At 34.1% G+C, this 22,903-nt stretch overlaps 4 protein-coding genes across 4 annotated transcripts; all 4 read right to left on the bottom strand.

Moving 5' to 3' along the window:
- Positions 1–235: 235 nt before the first annotated feature.
- LOC107061032 (uncharacterized) lies at positions 236–598 on the bottom strand. Its single transcript, XM_015309724.1, has one exon. It carries the CDS (start codon positions 596–598, stop codon positions 236–238), a length of 363 nt encoding a protein of 120 aa, XP_015165210.1.
- A 2,381-nt stretch (positions 599–2,979) lies between these two features.
- LOC102605758 (chaperone protein dnaJ 49) lies at positions 2,980–7,081 on the bottom strand. Its single transcript, XM_006349755.2, has 3 exons — positions 6,976–7,081; positions 3,715–4,903; positions 2,980–3,611 (listed from the first exon to the last, which is right to left on the bottom strand). The coding sequence occupies exon 2, from the start codon at positions 4,763–4,765 to the stop codon at positions 3,716–3,718; it is 1,050 nt and encodes a 349-aa protein (XP_006349817.1). The 5' UTR covers positions 4,766–4,903; positions 6,976–7,081; the 3' UTR covers positions 2,980–3,611; position 3,715.
- Positions 7,082–9,900: 2,819 nt separating this feature from the next.
- LOC102606092 (condensin-2 complex subunit D3) lies at positions 9,901–16,783 on the bottom strand. Its single transcript, XM_006349756.2, has 9 exons — positions 15,189–16,783; positions 13,389–14,126; positions 12,087–12,581; positions 11,893–11,984; positions 11,712–11,799; positions 11,507–11,621; positions 11,299–11,425; positions 11,050–11,224; positions 9,901–10,648 (listed from the first exon to the last, which is right to left on the bottom strand). Exons 1-9 carry the CDS (start codon positions 16,680–16,682, stop codon positions 9,959–9,961), a joined length of 4,014 nt encoding a protein of 1,337 aa, XP_006349818.1. The 5' UTR covers positions 16,683–16,783; the 3' UTR covers positions 9,901–9,958.
- A 1,592-nt stretch (positions 16,784–18,375) lies between these two features.
- On the bottom strand, positions 18,376–20,511 carry LOC102595448 (universal stress protein A-like protein). The gene is made up of 3 exons (XM_015309723.1): positions 20,334–20,511; positions 19,229–19,445; positions 18,376–18,463 (listed from the first exon to the last, which is right to left on the bottom strand). Exons 1-3 carry the CDS (start codon positions 20,509–20,511, stop codon positions 18,376–18,378), a joined length of 483 nt encoding a protein of 160 aa, XP_015165209.1.
- Between the last annotated feature and the right edge of the window lie 2,392 nt (positions 20,512–22,903).

The following is a 22,903-nucleotide window of genomic DNA, read 5'->3' as shown; positions in this document are numbered from 1 at the left end:
TTCAAAATATACAAGTACGTTTTGTACTAAAAATCTTAAGTATTAAACCTATGAACAAATAAAGTACATAACTTATTAGTTCAAATTGCTCGAAACATGTATAGGTATTAAAAAAAACGTAAAATAAAATAATAGACCTCAAATCGTATATATCAAATTCCTCATGTTAGAACCTTTGAATCCATCGAGTTTAAATTCTAAATTCGTCTTTGAATCATTTTGTTTCTTCGTTTCTTCAATCGTCATCATCACCACTACCAAAGAACGAAAATGGATTATACAGAAGAAACAGAACAAGGAGAAGAACAAGGGCAACACCAACAGGGGAACCACTAGCACGATGAATTGAATTTGGCTCACCGCTCGAAAAAATATTCGAAACGAAAGAGCCGCTATCAGATGAGAGAAATTGAATTGTGAGAAGTAAAATTATAGGCAAAAGTAGTAATCCAATTGGGGTAAGAAGTTCAGAGATGAATTCAGTAATCGCTTCGCCATTTTCACCGATTAATGACGGAACGATCATCACTGCTATCACCACCACCGCTAATAAGACCGCGTGTGGCGGACCGCGGCGTTGATCATCGATCATGTTCATGTTGACGGAAATGTGAGTGAATTTGAAGAGGAGTTTGTTTGCTGCTCTGTTTTTTTTTTTTTGGTTTGGTAAAGAGGGAAATGAGTAGATGTGTGGAACTTTTTGGTCTTATAACATTTTATTATTGAGTTACGCGTTTTAGTGTGTGTGGAGGTAGGGTGGGGGTGGGGTAAGGCTCGTGTATTTTAAAGGTATATATGTGTTTATGTGGACATCATAAATATTGCATGATTATAAATAGTAACGTGTCCACGTGGGCACATATATACATTTAAAATGCATTATTAAATAGTGTAGGGATAAAAGGTACTTCATAAAGTTTGGTATCGTAACAATAATTTCGGCCAATATTGAAGTATTTTTCAGATCTTTTTCCCTTTATGTACCAATAGTTTACTGATCAAATAGAGACGGGGTGGGGGCTAAAACTAAGACTCTGCTCGTGAACGTAATGATATAAGTTTGCCTAACTATAAGACCAATTGATCGAACAAAAACAGGGTGAAAGTGGGGGATCAAGCTAATATTCTGTTCGTGAACGTAACAAAGATCGAAAGGGCTCAAGATTTTAATCACGAGTGTAATGAAGCAAAAACAAAGAAATAACAACTAGTCCTTTTCAACACTTTCAACTAATTTGAAAAAAATAAACACAAATGACATCAGACGCACTTAATTACTTTATTTAAAGTCATTGAAAGATACAATTTGTAAAATTTTCTTTTCTTTACATTTCAAATGCTTGTATATTTGTCCCACTCTATGTGATAAAGTCAAATGAAACAATTTAAACATTGATAGGTTATTATTTTAAAAAATAAAATTAAAAAAATTGAATACTTGCCTAACATAGAGTCTCCACTCTAGGAAATATTGTCTTACACTTGGGTGAAGAATTTTATTTCTGTAAGTTACTTAAAATGATGCCTGTAGCCTCGTAGGTCTATCGAAAACTTCTTTACTTCATAATAGTAGGAATAAGATTCATACATATTCTATTATTTTCAAATCTTATTTATCGAATTACACTAAATATGTTGTTATACTTAAAGACCCTTTTTTTTTTCATTTGAGGATTGATTTCCCAGACTATGCAACTAAAAATTATTATTTAAAGTGTGACTTTCTCCTTAGTTTCAATTTTTATTCAACAAAATAAATGACTTTCTAGAATTATAACTATTAATTTAGTAACCATTTGAGAAATTAAATCCTCGCAGAAGAATCATATGACACCAACAGTGCCACTAACGAGGGGCTTAGGAAAAATCACATTCCTATTAGAAACGATAAAAGAAAGAGCTTAGATCACAAATCGAATTAATCAAGATCAAAAATAAATATCGCTCATCGAATGAAAAAAAAAGGGAGCTTAGTTGTATTAACATACATAGCAAACGGCAAACAAAACAATATACTTAATGTAATCTTACAAGTGAGGTCAGCAGATAATGGTGTATGCATACTCTTACCTTTATCTTATTAAGGTAGAGTACATTAATTCCCACTTTGTGCGGAATCCATAAAAACGTATACCAACAACAATACCCAGTGAAATTTCACTAAATAAGGCCTGAAGAAAGTAGAGTGTACGCATACCTTACAACTATCTCATGGAGATAAAAGAGGTAAAAAACTGATATCATATGAATTTTTCGTACGCAATCTTATTATGCATTTATTTGAATGGTAAAGAAGAAAGACATAGTGGTGGGAACTGTAGCATAGTCAAAAACAAGTGGACAGTCGCTAATAATTGTTAAGGAGACAATTAGTATGAAATTTTCAATATTTCTGACAGGTCTCAAGATTCTAATTTCGAAAGTTATTTTCTTCAGATCTATAGACGACACACCATGTGACAACTAAATTAGAAAATTTGATTTCAGATCCCAATTGAATCAACCTAACAAAATTACTTTAGAATAATAAATCAAAAGAATACAATAATTAACCCCATATTTCTCTTATTTATTCAAGGCCATGATTCATCCGACCTTTATTTAGCGTGACGATAATATAAATTAAACTTAAATAAAACAACAAGAATTCATATAATCAGTTTCAACTTGATTGGCATGTAAGGTAATTGTTGACGTTAGTACATCTACATTTGTAAAGAGGTAAGAGTGTTGACACCTCTTTTCGTATTTACTATATGATACGATTCGAATCAACGCCTCTCATGTTATACTATACAACAAGAACATAGTAGAGTTTATACAGACCCTACGCCTACACCCCTACCCAAGGGAGGTAGAGAGACTATCTCATAAGACTCTCAGCTCAAGTGCAACAACAAATTGGAGCATTTGTTTGACTATAAAAATTTCTCATTTAGAGTAAAATGGAAGTATGAAGTTTGATTGTTTTCAACAACGTATAAGGAAATAGTGTCATATAAATCGGAATGGAGGGAGTATCTAAGATACTGCACAGATCATAGGGTAATAAAGTGCATGTAGTGGATACAAACCTGGAGACGCATTGACTAGCTTCTGAAACAACTGAGTAAATCAGGAACTTCTGGAAAGTTTCGCCTGCGTATTTCACTCACCATACAGTTTAACAGTCTGAAATATGCATGCGACTAGCTATAGTATACAAGATTACAAGGTATCTATCTCGGAAGCAAAGTATTATAAAGCACTGGAAAATATGTTAAAAGCTTATTTCATCATATTTGCATTCCTTTCAGTTTCCTGCAACTAACCAGCTGTATTAGCAGGTTATGGAAGCGATTAATAGATGGGAGTACCGAGCAGTGCAAAATAACAATACTGTGAAAAGGGAAGTGTAAATAAGGTGTCAGCAGCCTCGATTCTTTCTTGGTCATTAAGATGGGTGTTGGAAAGTGTACAGACATCCATAACAATACGAGAACGATGGTAGGTCAAAACTTGTGGAAACAAAGCTTCATTACTTGCCTTATCTGCCAAACCAAGCCTTTTCTTAGCATACAAAAAGGTTCAACTAGCACTTGAAAGCTTCATCCCATCTATAGTCAACAGACCTGCAAGATCAATAGAGCAAAAAGTAGCAAATTTACTGGCAGTCCCCGTTGACATTTGAGCATTAGGTTAATATGTATACAAGTGAAATGAAACTTAGCTAACCTCATGCTACTCCAAAAGTTTGAAGCCTATCACAGTGAGGAGTTGGGTACTTCCTGTTCCATTGTCGCCTCTGAAGTTCTATATGACAGTATCGACCAAGCATATTTTTGTAATCCCTAATAACATGGTCTTCAATGTTATCTCGATCAGGACTACCAAGAGGATACTTCTGATCAAATTCATGTGATTTAACAAAATATTCTACTCCATGTTCTTCGGTCATCTTCCTAAACTGATATTGGTAGTTCTTCTGCAAAGAATACTCAGGCTCCGAGAAAGGAAGATAAGCAAGTAAGATGATGATTAAAAATGGCAATAACTGAAGGAGGAGAAGGAAATTGGGCCCAGTGGAACCTAAATCCTCTCTCTGGGGAGCAGCATTTGTTCTTGTCCTGTAAACATGAGCTGTCCTAAACATATCGGAACGACCAAAAAACGCTCTGAAAATCTCATCAGGATCAAAATCATCATCATAATAGCTGTGCCCAGTTCTCCTCCTGCGCCTAACATTATGCTGTTGATTATACTCGAAATCCTCAGCCAAACCTGTCTGGTCATACTGCCTCCTTGAATCATCATCACTCAAACACTTAAATGCCTTGGATACTTTCTTAAATGCCTCTTCAGAGCCTGGAGCCTTATTTTTGTCGGGATGAACTTTCAATGACAGTTTCCTGTATGACTTCCTAATCTCCTCAACTGAACAACCCTTCTCTAGACCAAGAATCGCGTAATAGTCCTTCTTAGTCTTAATTAGCCTAATCAACTGCACATGTTCGTCAGTATAGTTCCTCTCCCCATCAGATACCTCATCAGACTTAACACGACTCGTGTCATTTTTCATATTTTCAACATTTCTAACCTCACTTGAGGACTCAGGAGTTGATGACTCCAGATTTTCACAAGCAGCCAAAAGATCTTCCACAGATAGATCATTGTTAAGGCGCCGTGCAATTCTGATAAACTTGAGTGCTTTCTGCTTATTGCCAGTTGCAATTGCCTCCTTGGCAATACCAATGCACCTTAAAGCCTCATCCTTGTTACCTTCCATTCTAGCGTTCAATGCAACAACTTCAACTCAACTTGACAAGAAACTCTAAAACAGAAAATCACAGCTCTGAAACAAAAACGCGATCTTCTAGAGATCACAATACCCAGAGAGATACAAGCGCTTGCAATTTCAATTCACCTGATAACCAAAAAATACCAAACAAATTACTCAAAATAATCACACAAAAACATGCATGAGCACTTTACAATATTAGTCAATATCAGATCAATCAAAACAAGAAAAAAAAACGCAATCTACTAAAGATTGTGATAAACATACAAAAGCTGTGATTTAAAATTGATTTGACTACCAAAATGCATAAGAGATTGCTCAAAATTAGCACACGCGCATGTAATGAAGCATAATAGTGTTGATCAATATCACAAAATCTGAAAATAGGACGAATAATGAAGCAAAAAACGAGATGTGGAATATTATGGCTTGAATTTTTTATAATTGTATTACTAATAAACTAAATCCACTCAAAAATAAACATACTACAAGGATCACAATACACACGAAAAAATAGTGCCTGCAATTCAATTCACCTTATCACAAAAGATATCCAGTCAACACTCAAAGTCACCCAAAACTCTAATGAAGCAATAATTCGACAAGATATTAACTATTAGGTCTTAAATCATCTACTAGAAACCACAATACTCAGGGAACCAACGATTGCAATTCAATTTTTCTATATCATAATACCTAAGAAAATTGCAAAATTAACAGACAAAAATGTGTAATGAATCAGAATATCGATGAGATACGAAATTGGGACTCTGTTTATTTAAGATTGTATAACAAATAAGATGTATCCAACCAAAAATACACATCTTACTAGGATCAAGAAATATAGGGAGAAGGAACTATTGCAAATTCAACTCACCTAATCACCAAAATACCAAACAAGTTACTTAATATTAACACACAAACAGAAAATGAAAATTAGGCTTCATTGGTTGAGAAATAAATGAACATCTGATAAAAGATACAAATTCTACTACAGATCATGATACACAGAGAAACCGTGACTGCAACTCAACTCAACTCACCTCACTGCCAAAATGCCAAACAAATCACTCAAAATTATTACAGGAACACATTGAACTGTTATTATGTATTACACACGAACTAAATCCACTGAGAAAGAGAAATTCTAATAGGGATCAGTATCACAATACACAGAAGCAGACCAGTTCACTTCCCCTAATTACCAAAATACCAACCAATTTCTTCAAATCACACACAAACATGTAACGTAGCAAAAACTGATGAGATATTGAAAAATAGCGATTGAACTGCCAGTAGTTGTATGACAAATTAATTAAATCTACTGAAAAATACTTGTTCTACTAGGGATCATGATACACACAGGAGTGTGATTGCTTATTCAATTTCCCAATTACAAAAATACCCAACCAACTGCTCAACTTCACATATAAACATGTAATGAAGCAAAAAATTGATGAAATATTGAAAACTAGTGCTTGAAGCCTTGAACTGCCAATAACTGTATTACAAATGAAGTAAATCTACTGGAAAATACTTGTTCTACTAAGGATCACAATACACACAGGAGAGTAATCGCAATTCATTTTCCTTAATTAGGAGAATATACAACCAATTGCTCAAACTTCACATATAAACATGAAATGAAGCAAAAATCAATGATTTTTTTTTTCAAAAAAAAGGTTTGAATAGTCAATAACTGTATTACACTGGAGATACGATACAACTCAATTTCCTAATTAGGAAAGCATCCAGCCAAATGCTCTACTGAAAAATATGTGTTCTACTAGGAATCAGATACACAATGGAGCAGGATCTCAATTCAACATTCCTAATCACGAAAATACCCAACCAATTGCTCAACTTCACATATAAACATGTAATGAAGCAAAAATCAATGAAATATGTAACTAAAAAAAGGCTTAGAACTGTCAATAACTGTATTTACACTAGAGATCACGATACACACACGAAGGAGCCTCGATCGCAATTCAATTTCTTAATTAGGAAAACATCCAACCAATTGCTCAAATTCATAAATATATAAACACATAATCAATCAAAAAAAAACATAATCCATAAAATATTGAAAATTAGAGCTTGAGTTTCATGAAATTGAATCGCAAACGAATCTCATCTGAAAATTCCACAAAAACATGATCGGTAAAAACTGTAATAGCTGCTCGGAAACTACTCACCTGCTACCGGAAGTGAAATCGAAAGAGACGACTGACCGACCGGACGGCGAGCAGAGAAAGAGGAGATTTTGAGAGTCGCAAAAAATGAGAGATGTGAGCAGATTTGCGGTCTTTATAGTCGGACCAATTCACACGCGCCACATCAGTGAAAGATTCGTACATTTGACGACGATAATTATTTTTTTTAATAATTTTATTTTATATATATTACCCATATTTATAAGCCAACCAGGGCTAGGACCAACACAGCAGCAGATAGTTGTACAAAATGCAGCATAAAGTGTACAGTTGTTTCCCATTTAAATGCACTAACTTTTTCCTCAGCTAAGAAACATCATATATGTGTTCTTTCAAATTCACTAATACTGGAGTATTTATGAAGTGAGTTTATTGATGATATAGGACTCGAGAACAACTTTGAGGTTAGGAGCTTCCCACTTATAATAATACTAGTTTCTCAACACATGCGTTGTACGTGTGTCTCAAGCAAGTAGTATACACGATATAAGTTATATTAAAATCATAGTGTAATCAATAACCAAAAAAAAGTAAAAACTAAAATTGATGAACATAACACTCATCCAATTTGAATGACTTCTTCGTTGAGCGATAAATGATTAATTACTATCAGAACTACAAAATTGAATAACTATATTTAGTTAGATAAGTAAAATGTATAAAAATGAGTTTACATTTTAATGTTATTAGGTGCAAATATTTTGTTTATAAAGAAGTATTAGTATTAAATATTTGCACCTAATAACATTAAGTATTAAATTTCATGATATAATATTTGGATAATGAATTGTGATGCACATACCAAATAGCAAAACAATAAATCTGAAATATTTAAACAAAAAACTTGATATAATATTTAAAATATTTAAAACTTCTTGTTAAAATTACAAAACACAAATAATATATGATTATTAAGAATTTAAAACTAATTTTTATAATCTTAACAATTGTGCATGGAAACAAAAGCCCCCAAACAAATGAAATTCCAATACATGTGAAATCAAAGTATTGTAATTCTAATTAACCAAATATGACATGCATACACAAAAAGGATTAATGAGTTCTTTTCAATAAATACTCGAGTTAAAGTTGAATATTGCAATGATGATAAAAGGTTATAGCCAGTAATCAACATGAAGAGGAGCATCAATCAACACTTTCAAATAACACCATTTTTTTAGATGAAATAACTATTTTGTAGAGAGCATATTATCTTTGTATCTTAAAGAATTGTAATCAGATTATACTATAACAATGAATTCATTAATGTCAACTATGATCAACCTTCCGGAGAAATCAAGTCCTCCACGATCAAAGATTGTCCATGATTTCTTGAAAGATTATATTATGTATAGTTAATAATTCAAGAGTAATAAAAATTGAATATGACAGTTACTCTAATTTGGCATCAACAATCTTACATACTTCTCATCTCTTCTTTAATTTTATGCAAACTATTAGAAGGCATAAAAAACAATTTTACATACTTTCCATCTGTTCTTTATGCAAACTATCAAATGACATAAAAAGAAAAGGGAAAAAAATGAAATCGAAGATAAAATGATTTGCATTCAATCTCAAAAGTTACAAAGAGCAGATGAGAAATTAGTGAACTCATTTAGCCTTTATATAATGTTCTTTCCTAGTCTTTGAAATTTCCTTTCATTTATTTACTAATGAATTAATTTACTAATTAATATGTATAAATTATAGGAACCACATATTATAAGTACTAAATAACATCTTATCCCTTCTAGTTTTCTATTTACCAAAAATCCCTTAAAAATGATGTTTGCGGGATACATAGCGTTGTGCACGGGATACATGCGGGATACATAGCGTTGTGCACGGGATACATGCGGGATACATAGCGTTGTGCACGGGATACATGCGGGATACATAGCGTTGTGCACGGGATACATGCGGGATACATAGCGTTGTGCACGGGATACATGCGGGATACATAGCGTTGTGCACGGGATACATGCGGGATACATAGCGTTGTGCACGGGATACATGCGGGATACATAGCGTTGTGCACGGGATACATGCGGGATACATAGCGTTGTGCACGGGATACATGCGGGATACATAGCGTTGTGCACGGGATACATGCGGGATACATAGCGTTGTGCACGGGATACATGCGGGATACATAGCGTTGTGCACGGGATACATGCGGGATACATAGCATTGTGCACGGAATACATAGCGTTTGATACATTCCACATAGCGGGATACATAGCGTTGTGCACGAGATACATAGGTAAAATAAGGAATTTTTGAAATTTTTGAAATAAGTAGGGATAAATGGATATTAGGGTAAGTAAAGGAGTGTAGTTAAGTAATTTGTCCAATTAATATTCAATTCAACTTTTCAACTTCTTTGTACTTACTGTAGCAATGAAAGGTTGGCCATTAGTTAACGTAACAACTAAATAATCGAACCACCAACGTTTCATATAATAAAGTTATGGTTATTATAATTATTAAATGTAAAACATTTTTTTTATTGTATGAAATGTGCATATTTATATTTTTTATATTATAGACTTTTTGAAATAATAGTTGCTTGAAGGTTAAAATGATATTTAACTTTTAATAGGCGATTTGTAATTCAATTTTTCATTTAGAAGGTTTCTACTTGATATAATATGATAATGATCAAAATTTTAATATACAATGAATAAACTAAAAAATAAGCAGGGAAGGTTGATTGTCCTCAATCCTTATTAAATCAAGAAAGATGATTGTCCTCAATCCTTATTAAATCATTGAATTAAGTGTTATTGAAAACTAATTTAATTGATTTTTTGAATTATGGTGTAAATAAAAATTATTTTATAAAAAAAAAAATTAGTATAAGGAGAAAATGGTAAATCAACTTTGAAGGCAAGAGCTTCCCACTTTTAATAATATATATATATATATGATATGATGATATATGATATGATAATGGAAGGAATCAGTTTTCGTCATCAGAATCGAAGTTTTGCCTTCTCCTTAGAGACTCAATCACTTCAGGAGGCTTGTCTCCTCTGCTTAATGCTCCAGCTGAATGAGACTTGAGCCTAGGTGCCTTCATTGCACTTAGTGGTGGAGTTGATGTTCCTCTATTGACTTCCCTGAGCACTGACCGAGCTGCGACAGCTGCCACTGCATCTGCCATTGCTGAAGCTATTTTTGTATTGCCCTCATCAGATTTCTTGTTCATGAAGCTTGAAGTTGTAGGATTACTTGGTGACCGATAAAGATCTGGTCTTTGCATGGTTGCAACTGCCTCAGCAGCAGCTGACTTTGCCTTCATTGATTCATATTTTTGCATGTCGTAAATGAGCTCTTTCTGGAGTTGCTTATCAGCAATCAACATGTCATCAATCTCACTCTTGTAATCCTTGAGGAGGTTCCTAAGGCATTCCATGAGAGAACCAGTTAGAGGACTGTTTTTGCTCTCTAGTAGGCGTTTTAACTCTATAAAAATCGGGATTGTATTCTGGATTAAGCTTTTCTTGACTGCTTGTGTTATTGCTCTTCCCTTTGCTGCTGAGGATGCTCCTCCATCTGCCCCTTCTTCTTCCACATCTGCTGATTCTGTGGTCGACCCACGGCTAGTGGAAATTCGGATCTCCTTAGTAGAAAGAACTTGAAACGCATCCTGATCATAATACAATTCAATATGAGTGCCAAAACAAGTTGATTAACCAACAAATTTCTCCAACCGGTGAAGGAATCCTCGTTATCCTCACACAAAAACATGAGATATAAGCTCACTGCTTGGTGAACACAAGATAAAATCTTCTATCTTAGTCCAACATTAAGGAAATCCACGGACTATGGTTTTAGGTGAGATGCACTACTACCCTTTTTTTCACTTCACCTTGAAGCTATATGTAGGTTGGTTTAAGCATTTTAAGCAATCTTCTGTTATGGTTTTAGGTGAGATGCACTACTACCCTTCAGCAATAAATACTGATAGTAATCCCTAATAAACCTTATAAGATGTACTTATCGTTTTCCCATTTTTGGGAGCTGAGGTGATTGGTTAGGAATAGGTACCTGAAGAACAGACTGTCCAGTTGCATCCTCGATATTAAGCAAACCATCAGATGCAGCAGCAAGGATCTCTGCACATATTTTGGCAAATGTGGCTAGTAGGTGTTCTGGAGCCATTTGTTTTAGCAATGTCACATATATGTGCATTCTTGAAGACCTAGACTTCTCATCATTTCCTCTGTACAATAGCTAAAGTTAGAAGAGTCTCTTGTTACTGATCAGATAATGACTAGAGACAATAACATTTATTACCGTATAGAAAAAATCCGCGTCTCATTTCGTGAATTCTGAGGATTACTGGATCCAGTATGAGCATTGCAGTCATTCAGCACAAACATGGCTTCTACAAAACTGTTATAGGACAAAAGTGGTGCTTTGGCTGCAGAGAAATTGCAAAAAGGGAATAATAAGTTTCGCATGCAAAATATACTTTCAATTGCTAAGTTTACGGAGATACAACCTTTTAATATATTTCCAAATAGAAAATCAGCCAATTGTCTAATCGTCTCTGATTCATCAACAAGAGATAACAGGAACCGAAGGAAAAGCACTCCTCTCCACTTGACGTAGTCTCTCTGAGTACAAGAAACGACAGATGACAGTTAACCAAAGCAATATCAAGAGCTTGCCTAAAATTTAGAAAGAGAATGACTTCAGGAGTGTACCTGCAATAGTCTGGATAGTAGTATAAATGTCTGCCTTCTAACAAGTTCACATGGATCACGTAGGCACTTGGTGATTTTTGATAGGTAACTTTTTTATTAAGAATTGCACATAAAAAATATGTCAGGGAAAACGATCTGTGCAAGCTGCTATAGACATGCTTATGAATACAAATGTACTCACCAGTCGACTAGAGCAGTATACCGTACACAAAAATCTGCCATCACTACAACTATGTTGTTGCGGAGGGAAGCACAATCACCCTTCTCAAGCTCCTGGGAAACATAATGAAAGAGAACATTGTCAACAGCAGAAATTATTTTGTCGAGTTTTTTTTTGGGCTGAGCAGAATCTTAATCCATAGGAACAAGCCATACCTGGACAAACAGAGGAATGTAGCGCTTTGCGAGTTTCCCATCAGTGAGGCAGATCTTGCCCATGGTTAACCAAGCTTGAATGTACAAGGAAGGAGCAGTCTGCTTTATGGAGATGGAAGCGACTGCTGGTTTTTTAGCTCTAGTGTTACTGGTACCGGAAGTGATCATTGTGTGTAAAATGGGAACAATGGTTGATACATCAGCTGAAGGACAAATAGTAACTAGAGACCCAATAGTATGAACTGCAGTTATTGTTTCCGGTAACAATTTAGAGTGTGATGCCACTGTTCTTTTCCCCTTTCCAGTTGTACACCCAAGTGGTGTGACAAAGATAGTTCCGTTTTCTTCCACATTCTTTGACATGTATGCATCTAGCAATCTGGATGATTTGGATATTAGCTGATTTACCCATTTTGCAACAAGGGAATCACCCTCTTGAGGGTTCAGAGCCTTCCGCTTGCACAAAGTTCTGAGTGCTTTCACATGAGCATTAACCTGCCACAGCCAAGCCATTAACAGATGACAGTTATACAAATGCACTACCTTTTCGCCAAGGCAATACTGATGCAAGGTATTGCTATATAATTTTGAAGGTATGATCAGAGGCATAATGTTATTAACGCCAAACCGACTACCTTTGCATTTGTAATTTGATTGTTGTCTATCCATCAAAAGTACAAATTTGTGTTCTTAAACTACAACAACTATTGTTGGAAGTTTAATATAAATATGCTTGCAGCAGGCTTACACATCATAAAAGCTCAATGTTACTCCTTTAGAGTTTCAGAATGTAATAAATAACACATCTTAATTTTGCAAAGTTGCTACACTGAGTCATAGAACTAATTTATATGCACCTTATTATCCTCTGTAAATCAAAAGTTTCCAGGCATTTTCCCTTAAATTAGTCAATGGGAAGTTTTCATTATGAGAGACCATAAGCCTAAGGAATATTGTCTATCAATTATTAGAGCATAGACATATGTAATATACCATTGTAGCTGGTGGATTCCGAAATACTGAATAATAAATCCATTGTTACAGGTTAGGCATTTTGAAGTTGTTCAGGAAAGCAGAAACAAAACGTATCCTAGAACTTTCATATCAATGCTTCCTTTCAAGAAATTTGAAATCAAACCGCAAGCAATCAGTTAAGTGAAGCACCTAGATTATAAAGAGATTTGTCAAACTTGTTTGAAGTCGGCTGAAACAACTCACATGCAAATTACATATAATCTCTACGAATGTAAGAAGGGAAGGACACATGAAAGTATAATACGAAATGTTACTGATGGCAGATACCTCTGTTGAATGCATGTTGAATTCCTCTAAACGTTGAAGAAGGTTATGAGCTAGATCTGCCGCAGGTTCAGGTGGCAGATCCATAGAAACATTAGAGATTGTTTGCAAAAGATGCACACGATCTGCAGCCCATGAAAAAGTGCTTGATGTTGTATTTAGCCCTTCCTCCGGACAACCTGGATCCCATGAGCTATCAGGATCTCCAGTGGCTTTATACTTGTCAAGGAGCTGCCAATGATGATGGAGGAATTCCCAATCCGTAGCTCGGGAAAGGAATGTTGACACCTCCGAGAGTAGAAACCAAGCACCTGGAGGAGCTGTCCACTTATCTATTGGCATGGAATTGCTTAACCATAGAGATTCGGACGACTTTATGATATTTTGAAGTGTAGTCACAATCTTAGGCTTGAGTTTTTTCTTCTTTCCTAAATTTGTGCAGATCTTCTTCACCCAGGGTGTCACCTCTCCATCACATATCTCTCTCAATATACCTAAAACTCCCTGAGGATATAACAATTCCATCTTCATCTCTAAGGCTGCTGCCTTGCCATTTGAATTACCCTCAGATGCATGATTCAGGAGATTGCTGGATCCAGATCTAGAAATACGGTCGAGCACCAACTCTAGGAACAGATTCTCACACTCTTCCTGTATGCTAGATTCATTATCAGTTATTAGACGAGGAATGGAATGTAGCCACTCCTTAACTACACTACCTTCTGTGAATATCCTAAATGCCTGTAAAGCAAATATAGACATCAAATGAGATCAAACTAGGTAATAAATGCTATACCACAAAATGAATGGAGAGGAAAGTGAATAATCTGATAAATACAGAAGAATGTGTATTAATTTGACATTTGAAAGCTAGAGTTAAAGGAAAAGCAGAAGGCACAGAGTGGATAAAATTGGTGCAAGTGCACCCATTTTCCTAAAAAATGGTCGAAAGGTGACAGAAATCTAGAAAGACAAAGGAGAAAGACACAGGCTTGATTCATGTGGTTCTCAAGCCAAGTAAGCATAATATGTGCATGTGGAAAAGATAAAAGTGAACAAATGTTTGGAGACACTGGCAAAAAAGATACCACAAGTGGTGATGCTACAAGTAGCTGAAAATGATACATTGGTATTCTTTCCTCAAATAAGGGGAGAAAAAGTTCATATAACTAAGCAGTTTGCTCCATGACCGTGTAGAGATGATGGTAGTGTAATGCATTTTTTTCCTTTTTTGGATCAATGGCATCTTTACTGCCAATTAAAGAAGATCAGAAGTTAGAACTACGTATGCGTGGGAAAGTGTGAACAGAATTTATCACCAGCTCCATAATAATGCAACCCCAATCTGTCTTTTATTTTGTACATGATAACCATAAAATATCTAACCGATGATCCAGGAAACCAAATGGAGGTCCACTTTTAACTGTTATCAACATCAATACCAATCAATCAATTAAGCCTGAAACCGGAACCAATTGTTATTAATAAGACTGATTTCTTTTAACATGTCTAACTTGCTACAAACCATTCCGCCTCACAAAATTAGAGCAGTAACAACTTCTCTAAGCAGCAGATGCTAGACTTTGAATCAAATCTCTTCATTATAGAAACTTTGCGTACCATCCATTTAGCTAGAAGCAACAACATACCCAGTGTAATCTCACAAGTGGGGTACAGAGAGGTGGAGTGTACAAAGACCTTACCCCTACCTTGGGAGGTAGAGAGGTTGCTTCTACTAGACCCTCAGCTTAACTGAAATAAACCAGTGTAATAACAATATAAATTGCACATGAATCACTTCACCTCTGAAAGAGCTGAAATTGCTGCTTTCCTTATGCTAACAAGTGGATCAGAACATGCCATGCCCAATGTCTTGAGAAAATCTTCATCTGGAGCACTGTCTGAAAGAGATGCCAGCTTGGATATTACAAGAAGAGCAGCCTTCCTGACTGCAGCCTTCTCGTCCATACATCGTTTCTTCAGAATGCTATTCATTACACTTCCAGGCTTATCAGAAACGTCATTTCCAACTGAATCAAACCCCATAAACTTCTTCAGCACTGATTTGCTTTTATCATTCCCAGAGAAAAAACCCACCAATTGAGCCAAATTTGTCAAAGCCCGAGCCCTTATTCCAGCAGTTACATCAGAACAACGCTGAATCAGCAACTCCAAACAACTCAAGCCCCAAGAACTTTCAACCTCAACATTCGAATGCCACCCAAATGGATCCTTTAGCGACATCATCAATGCTGGAATAAGGTCCACAGCTAATAGTCGCAGATGTGCTTTCCCTTGGCTCATCTTCACCACATGACTAGCAAACTCATTTTGATCTTCAAAGTCCATAAACTTGACAATCTCCACAATGGCTTCAACAGCTGCAGCCCTTGGCTCAGCCTTTTCAGGAGCCTTTTGCACTATATACTTTGGAAAATTCAAAACTGCTTTCTTTATATCATTCGATTCTATCGCCAATCTCATCATTCTATTTACCACAAATTCCAAACTTAAAGTCCTTGCTGGTGATTTAACCAATAGAATTAAAGGCGTCAATGACTTCAATACCTCAACAGCTGAAATCCCTTGATCTCCATGTTCACTCTTCAGTACTTCACTCAAAATCTGATTACACAGCTCACAAAATCTCCCATAAATCCCAGAATTCCCACATAAATCAACTGCTTTAACTGCAATTTCAGCTATAGTTTGTACCAAACTCTTCAAACAATCTGGAAACCTACCCAAATGGACTAAACTCAGTACCAATTTCAACCTATCAAGCACAATGAACAAAATCCTAACATCAAATTCACTCTCATTTTCACCATCCCGAACATTTCTCCCTCCTTTGCGAACCCTCCCCCTCTTCTTCTTCCCCTGACTATTTGACCCCGACCCATCTGGGGAAACCGATGAGGGTGCCTTAAAACCCTGACGAATTGAACGAAGAAGAGACAAAAACGCCATCGGAGTAAAAAGCGTAAATACAGGAGAATTAGGTGTCAAAAGTAGAGACAAGTAAACCTTTGAAGCCAAAAGCGAAACACTCGAAGGTGAAGAATCCATCGTTGAAGCAATTGAGTTGATTAACGAAGTGGGTGAGAGATTTCTTGAAGATAATCCATCGTAAAAGTCTTCAATATCTATAGGGTCGTTGGTTTTGAGTGTGTGATCCAAAAGGGTTTGTAGATCCTTTAAAGCTGATTCTGACATGGGTGTTTGAGTTTCGAGGTCGTTTACTATTCTCTCTATAGCGTCTTCCATGGAAAATCTACCAGAGAATTTGGAAGCCATGGTTGAGGCTCTACGAAGCTTGAGTTTTTTTGGGTCAAATGTGTAGAGCTTACCTTCTTTGAAATTTTGGTTCCTCCCGCTCAATTAAATATTGGAGCAAAAGGTACAAAATGGTCCACTAAGTTTGGGTTTCCACTCATAATAGTCCTCGGGCCGACTCAAGTGGCTATAGTTAGAAGTCCTTATAACAAGTGCTAGTTGTATTTATCTTATTGGGATTGGAGAAAAGTGTGAAATGAAAGAAAGAAAGTTGTTTTTATCTTCTCCCCCTCTTGACATGAAGAAATGCATGATAATCGCTCATGGCTGATATGTTTTTTCAATTCTAATATGGAGAAAGTCAATTGGAGAAAACACTCTTGTGCTACACAATGTTGATTCGGCAATTTGCGACTTTGTGTAATTTACTTTCGTCAAACAAAGAAAGTTGTCATTATCTTCTCTTCCTCCTGACATGATGAAATGTTCGATAATTTTTCAGGGGATTATCTGTCCTTTCAGTTTCGATCTGGAGAACACCGATTAGAGAAAGCACATCTATAGATTGTTGAATATAGTTACTCACCTCACAACTCAATTTCCTTTGTGGGGTGTATACCGTTGTCTGGTGTTGATCCGATAGTTTGCGTAATTTGCTACCGACAAACACTAAATTTCATTTGTCATATTCTTTTTTTAATTTTGATTGTGTATGCTCTTTGACAAGGGAAACAAAATGAAAGAGGAGAAGCAAAGATATCAAGACGTAACTGTTGATGATCCACGGTAAGAGAAAACTGAAGGTCAAGTTCATAGAAGCTCCGAAGGGCGACATGGAAGAGGAGAAAGAGGAGAACAAAATGGGAAACCCTATTTCCAAGGAATATCTTATAGACGCGGATTGATTCCCTTTATGGGCCAAACCATATTTTTATTGTTCTTGTTATTTTTGCTTTGTCTTGAGCTCGTTTGGGCCTATTTTGTACTGACTTATTTAATTAAATAAAGAAACTCCGAGCTCCACTAAAATTTATCAAAACAAATTTAAGGTATTTTTATTTCGATGTAAAAACATATATATTTTAAATGACATAAAATATAAGGTTAATAAAGATTTGTCTACAATAGCTTTATAATTTACATGTAGAAATTTAAAGTAACAATCCAAGTGATTTGTTGTCTACCATAGCTATATATGTTTATGTGTTTGCATCATTCATCAAAATACAACTTAAAAGTAACAATTTCTATAATATCTTGCACCAAAGTGATATTCAATAAAACATTAGTATTACATATATAGTGTAATTCAATTCACAAGTACAATGAATCTAAAATAAATATTAGAGTACAACTTATGATTAATTATTTTTCCTTATAAGGAAGAAAAGGAAAAAAAAAAAAAAAAAACTAAATGTACTAACACTAGAATCAATACAATCCTATATAGACCAGAAAAAATCATCTAAATTCCTTAACAATTGAACAAGACAGTACCATTCAGGACTTGTTTGGTACGAGGGATAAGGGATAATTAATTTAAAAATTAATTTTAGGATGAGTTTATTTCATATTTAATTGGAATAAAATCACGAAATCAGTTATTTTGAGATTGTAACATTATTTTTATCCCACACTAAGGATAAAATAACAATTTTGAGATGATCAATTTCAAAATAACTTATTCCTCGATCAAATAAGCGGTTAAGGTTGTCTATTTCTTTGGTTTATTATTCTTCACAATCATCACAGAACAATTAGCATGGTGGGAACAATAATCACTTACACTGCCCAATACAGCCCTGCATCATTTTTTAAAAGAAAATAAAATAAAACACCCAATCAATGCTTTACAAGAAAAATAAATACTATAGTAAACACTATGTTCATCGCATTGTCAATATAAAGAATTTTTACATTATTAAATTTACCTACAATAATAAATAACTTTATGATAATGTGTTATAATCGATTAAAACTATATTGATACTGTGAAAACTCTTATTTTGTTGGTGTAAATAACTTAAACTAGATAAACTAAAATGAATCATTTACTAACTAATAATATCATATTTGTGACCATGTTTCTTTTTATACACGTTGAAAATGAATTTTCAATCAATATTCTCAGGAAGAAAAATAGAGTTTATGTCCTAATGCTATATTGTTTAGACTCTCTAAAAGTATTATCGTGTCGATTTTTTAAAAATATACTACTTTTAAAGCATCCAAAATGCACTCGTTGGTAATTTTTGAAGTACAAAAGTATTGTCATGTCGAATTCTTTAAAAATATACTTCTTTGAATCCGATACGCACCCCTAGATATTTTTAAATAATTTCAGCATAAATTTTATACACCACCAATATATATAACTATCATTTTAAGTTGACAACATGTAATTAACTCTTCATGTCAAGTGTTCCGATATGGTAACCTAGAAATAGAACAATAACTTTCTAGACTTGGTTAAATCGTATATATTGATAGTGTAAAAAATCTTATACTATCGACGTATACTTATTATTATTATTATTTTGTGATCATGTTTTTGGGTGTATATATACCTTTTGAAAGCTCCATAACCATGGCTGCCCATGACCAAGAGGGTGGCATGTTGCTTTTCAACAGCATCAACAATAATATTCCTAGCATCACCTTCATATACTTCATATGATACATTTGTTACACCTTTACTCTTGCATAATTCTTTTGCTTTTTCAATAACTTTATCTACTGCCCTTTTAATGTCTGTTTCTATGAGTGTAAGCACATCAATTCTTCCTGCACAACAACATTAATCAATAATATAATCTATCAAGTATCTATTGTATGTGTCATATGAATCGGCAACAATAACATATTCAGGGTTGTCTTATAAGTGAGGGTCTTGGGAGCTAGGGTGGTTTGCGTGCAATTTTATTCCCATCCTGTGAAGATTGAGAGTCTGTTTTTAATAGATCATTGGCTTAAGTAAATAATATCCTAATCAAGTATCGATAGGAAAATACATGCTCAAAAAAAAAAGGAGAAGAGAACAATAGCTATAACAAATCATAGGGTAACCAAAGCGAAAACACAACATGTGATAACAAAATCGAAGAATAAAATAGTAGAATGATAAAAATAATAACAATAGTGATAAGGGAACTAAACAACACATGACTTTGCTATATGAATCGTTAACATATTATGTTGTATGATTAGATTCAATGGATCCAAGGTAAAACAAGATCACTTCTTATGAACTCGTTGAAAATGATTTCATTTGATCCCTTTTTTTTTTTAGAGAATTTGCCGAAATTCGATTGGATTTGAATTGTTTTATTAAATTACTAATGGGGTCAAACGGATCAAAATAATATAACAAATCGATCTTGACTCGACCTATTTTTAACTAACACTCATTTGACACATATAGGTTCAACACAAAGGCAAAAAAGGAAGAACTCTATATTTTCATTCGACCCATCCAACCCATTTTAATCCATCAATAGTCTATTTGTCACCTCTTGATTTAACATAAAGACGAATCAACAAAGGATTTTGTATTTCCATCGAATATGCATGTTTTCAACTGAAATTATGTACACATACACAAAAACAATATTTATATAGAATATCACCCTAGTTTTTAACATATTGACTCTAAATTCTGAATTCATTTTATACCTGGTCCAGACATTCCTACCGAACAAGTAGCATATGCATTACTTTTTGCATGAATAATTACAAGCTTAAATTGAGAAGTTGATGGAGAACCAAAATAATGATCAAGTGTCCATTCAAGAGCATAGAAACTATGATCACTATCATCAATTGCGAAAATCAACACTGATTTTTCACTCATTTTTTTTTGTGTTTTTTCTTAATCTTCTATCTTTTTATTGCTTAACAATACAAAAGCTTTAATTTATTTGTGTTTGGTTCTATAAAATGTTTATACTGCAATCAAATTAGTGGAGTTAATTATGGATCTAAACTATAACTTGTGGACATTGCTAGGTAGTTAATAAAATTAAAGGTCTAAAAAAAAATACCAAGTAGAGAGATGATATCCACAAAGGTTAGTTTTTCCAACCTCTTTATTTTCATTGAGAAGGTATATATATTATATTTTTTTGGACATGTAATTTGAAATTCTTAATTATGTAATATATTTTTTCTGATAAATATAAAAATTCCACAATTTGTGAAAACAAATTAAAACTTTCCCATCTCTTACTATACTTCTTACCAAATGAGCATAACATAGTTCATAAACAAGATATTGAAATATCCTAAGGCGCCGTATTAATGCATCACATATCTCCATGTTTTATTTTATGAACAAATCCATGTGATTACATGTTATTCCAAACTTTTAAATACACATAATTTACTAGTAATTAATAACTAATTATTCTTTGATATATCGAACATTCGTGGAAAACAAAAACATCCTTTATCGGATTGTAAGTGAAGACTTAAACGTCTTTCTTCTTCTTATAGGGTGTTTAAAGAGCGTGCCTCTTTAGTTTACTTAAGTTCCAATTTAGACAATGAAAATGCCCAATTTGATTCAATTCATGAATTAGCCTAACGGGGTGACAATTTCAGCCCATATAAGTGAAATGAATCCATTTTTCCCATATTAAATTACATAATCCATGTCAGTTCTGCCGGGAGATAATTCAACTCTGAGAAGTGACACACGTGTAGGCATCAGTGTTCCTTATGAAACCATCATAGAAATACTATATGATTAATTCATGTTCATCAAGAAAAAAAGAAGTCAAAAAGTGGGGGTGACACATGCGTAGATATCGGTGTTTCTTTTAAAACCAACATAGGAATACTATATGATTAATTCATGTTCATAAGAAAAAAAGAAGAAAAAAAAGTCAAAAAGTGGGGATGACACACGTGTAGGCATCAGTGTTCCTTTTGAAACCATCATAGAAATACTATATGATTAATTAATGTTCATCAAGAAAAAAAGAAGTCAAAAAGTGGGGGTGACACACGCGTAGATATAGATGTTTCTTTTAAAACCAACATAGGAATACTATATGATTAATTCATGTTCATCAGAAAAAAAGAAAAAAAAAAGTCAAAAAGTGGGGATGACACACGCGTAGGCATTGGCGTTTCTTTTGAAACCAACATAGAAAAACTATATAATTAATTCATGTTCATAAAAGAAAAAAAAAAGAAAAAAAGTGGGGGTACTTGGCAAGCGAGGAACAAAGTGACCATCGAACATTTTCATGTCAATGGCCACCTACCTTCTAACCTGCCGGGAGATAATTCAACTCTGAGAACTAACACACGCGTAGGCATCGGTGTTTCTTTTGTTTGGCACAACTGGGGGAAAAACACCGGGTAAACCACCCCCTTTAAATTAATCCTCTGATTACAGAAGCGACGGGTTCATGGTTGGGACGGGAATCGTGTGCAAGCCAATTCTCAGCTCCACAACTCCACAGTGAACTCTCAACTTTTAGCTTTTACTTCTAAACCACTATTTTTCCTACTCACTATCCGATGTGGGACAAAAACATCATATATTTCACTTCACTTAACTTCACTATATATATACTATTAATAAGTATCAAAAACTATCAAACCAATAAATAATCTCCACGTAGACTAAGACTATTATTGTAAATTTTATTTCCTTTATTCTTCACTTCTTTCCTTAAGTAAAACGTGTATAATCTTACTCAAATTTACGTCATTTTACTTTCAAGTTTCACAATATCTCAATGCACAAAATGTTATTTCTTCCGTTCACTTTTAAATTGTCATAACTTCCTTTTTAGAGTCAAATTATAAGAACTTTGACTAACATTTTATGATGTATTTTTTCATCATATTAATATGTAAAAAATTGCAATTTATAGTATTTTTCGTATACTTTTTGAATATTTAAATTCTTTGTTTAAAATATCGAATTAATATAATCTAATTTAACTTTGAAAATTAGTTAAATTGACTTTCGAAAAACGTAACGTGACAATTAAAAGTGGACCGACAAAGTATTTCTTACCAAATGAGCATAACACAATTCATAAATAAGATACTAAAATATTCTAAGGCGCTATATTAGCAAATCACATATCTCCATTTTTTATTTCTATGAACAAATACTCGCTATTACATGCTATTCAAAACTTTTAAATACACATAATTTATTGTTAATTATTAATACTGTTCTTTGATATAATCCTTCCGTATAAATACGGGGAAAAAAATTAGAT

The sequence above is a fragment of the Solanum tuberosum genome, unplaced genomic scaffold (assembly GCF_000226075.1).
Source record: "Solanum tuberosum cultivar DM 1-3 516 R44 unplaced genomic scaffold, SolTub_3.0 scf00114, whole genome shotgun sequence".
NCBI classification, from domain to species: domain Eukaryota; kingdom Viridiplantae; phylum Streptophyta; class Magnoliopsida; order Solanales; family Solanaceae; genus Solanum; species Solanum tuberosum.
The sequence above is the reverse complement of the archived record's forward strand: the minus strand, read 5'-3'. Positions and strand labels throughout refer to the sequence as shown.

Excerpts from the sequence above, each read along its gene's own strand:
- LOC102595448 (XM_015309723.1), bottom strand. The coding sequence starts at position 20,511 with ATGAGTGAAAAATCAGTGTTGATTTTCGCAATTGATGATAGTGATCAT. Across the intron at positions 19,446-20,333 it reads GGTAGGAATGTCTGGACCAG|GAAGAATTGATGTGCTTACA; the intron begins GTATAAAATGAA and ends GTTGTTGTGCAG. Across the intron at positions 18,464-19,228 it reads GGTTATGGAGCTTTCAAAAG|GGCTGTATTGGGCAGTGTAA; the intron begins GTATATATACAC and ends AAAATGATGCAG.
- LOC102606092 (XM_006349756.2), bottom strand. The coding sequence starts at position 16,682 with ATGGCTTCCAAATTCTCTGGTAGATTTTCCATGGAAGACGCTATAGAG. Across the intron at positions 11,800-11,892 it reads TATACTGCTCTAGTCGACTG|TTACCTATCAAAAATCACCA; the intron begins GTGAGTACATTT and ends TTAATAAAAAAG. Across the intron at positions 11,622-11,711 it reads TACTATCCAGACTATTGCAG|AGAGACTACGTCAAGTGGAG; the intron begins GTACACTCCTGA and ends TCTTGTACTCAG.
- LOC107061032 (XM_015309724.1), bottom strand. The coding sequence starts at position 598 with ATGAACATGATCGATGATCAACGCCGCGGTCCGCCACACGCGGTCTTA.
- LOC102605758 (XM_006349755.2), bottom strand. The coding sequence starts at position 4,765 with ATGGAAGGTAACAAGGATGAGGCTTTAAGGTGCATTGGTATTGCCAAG.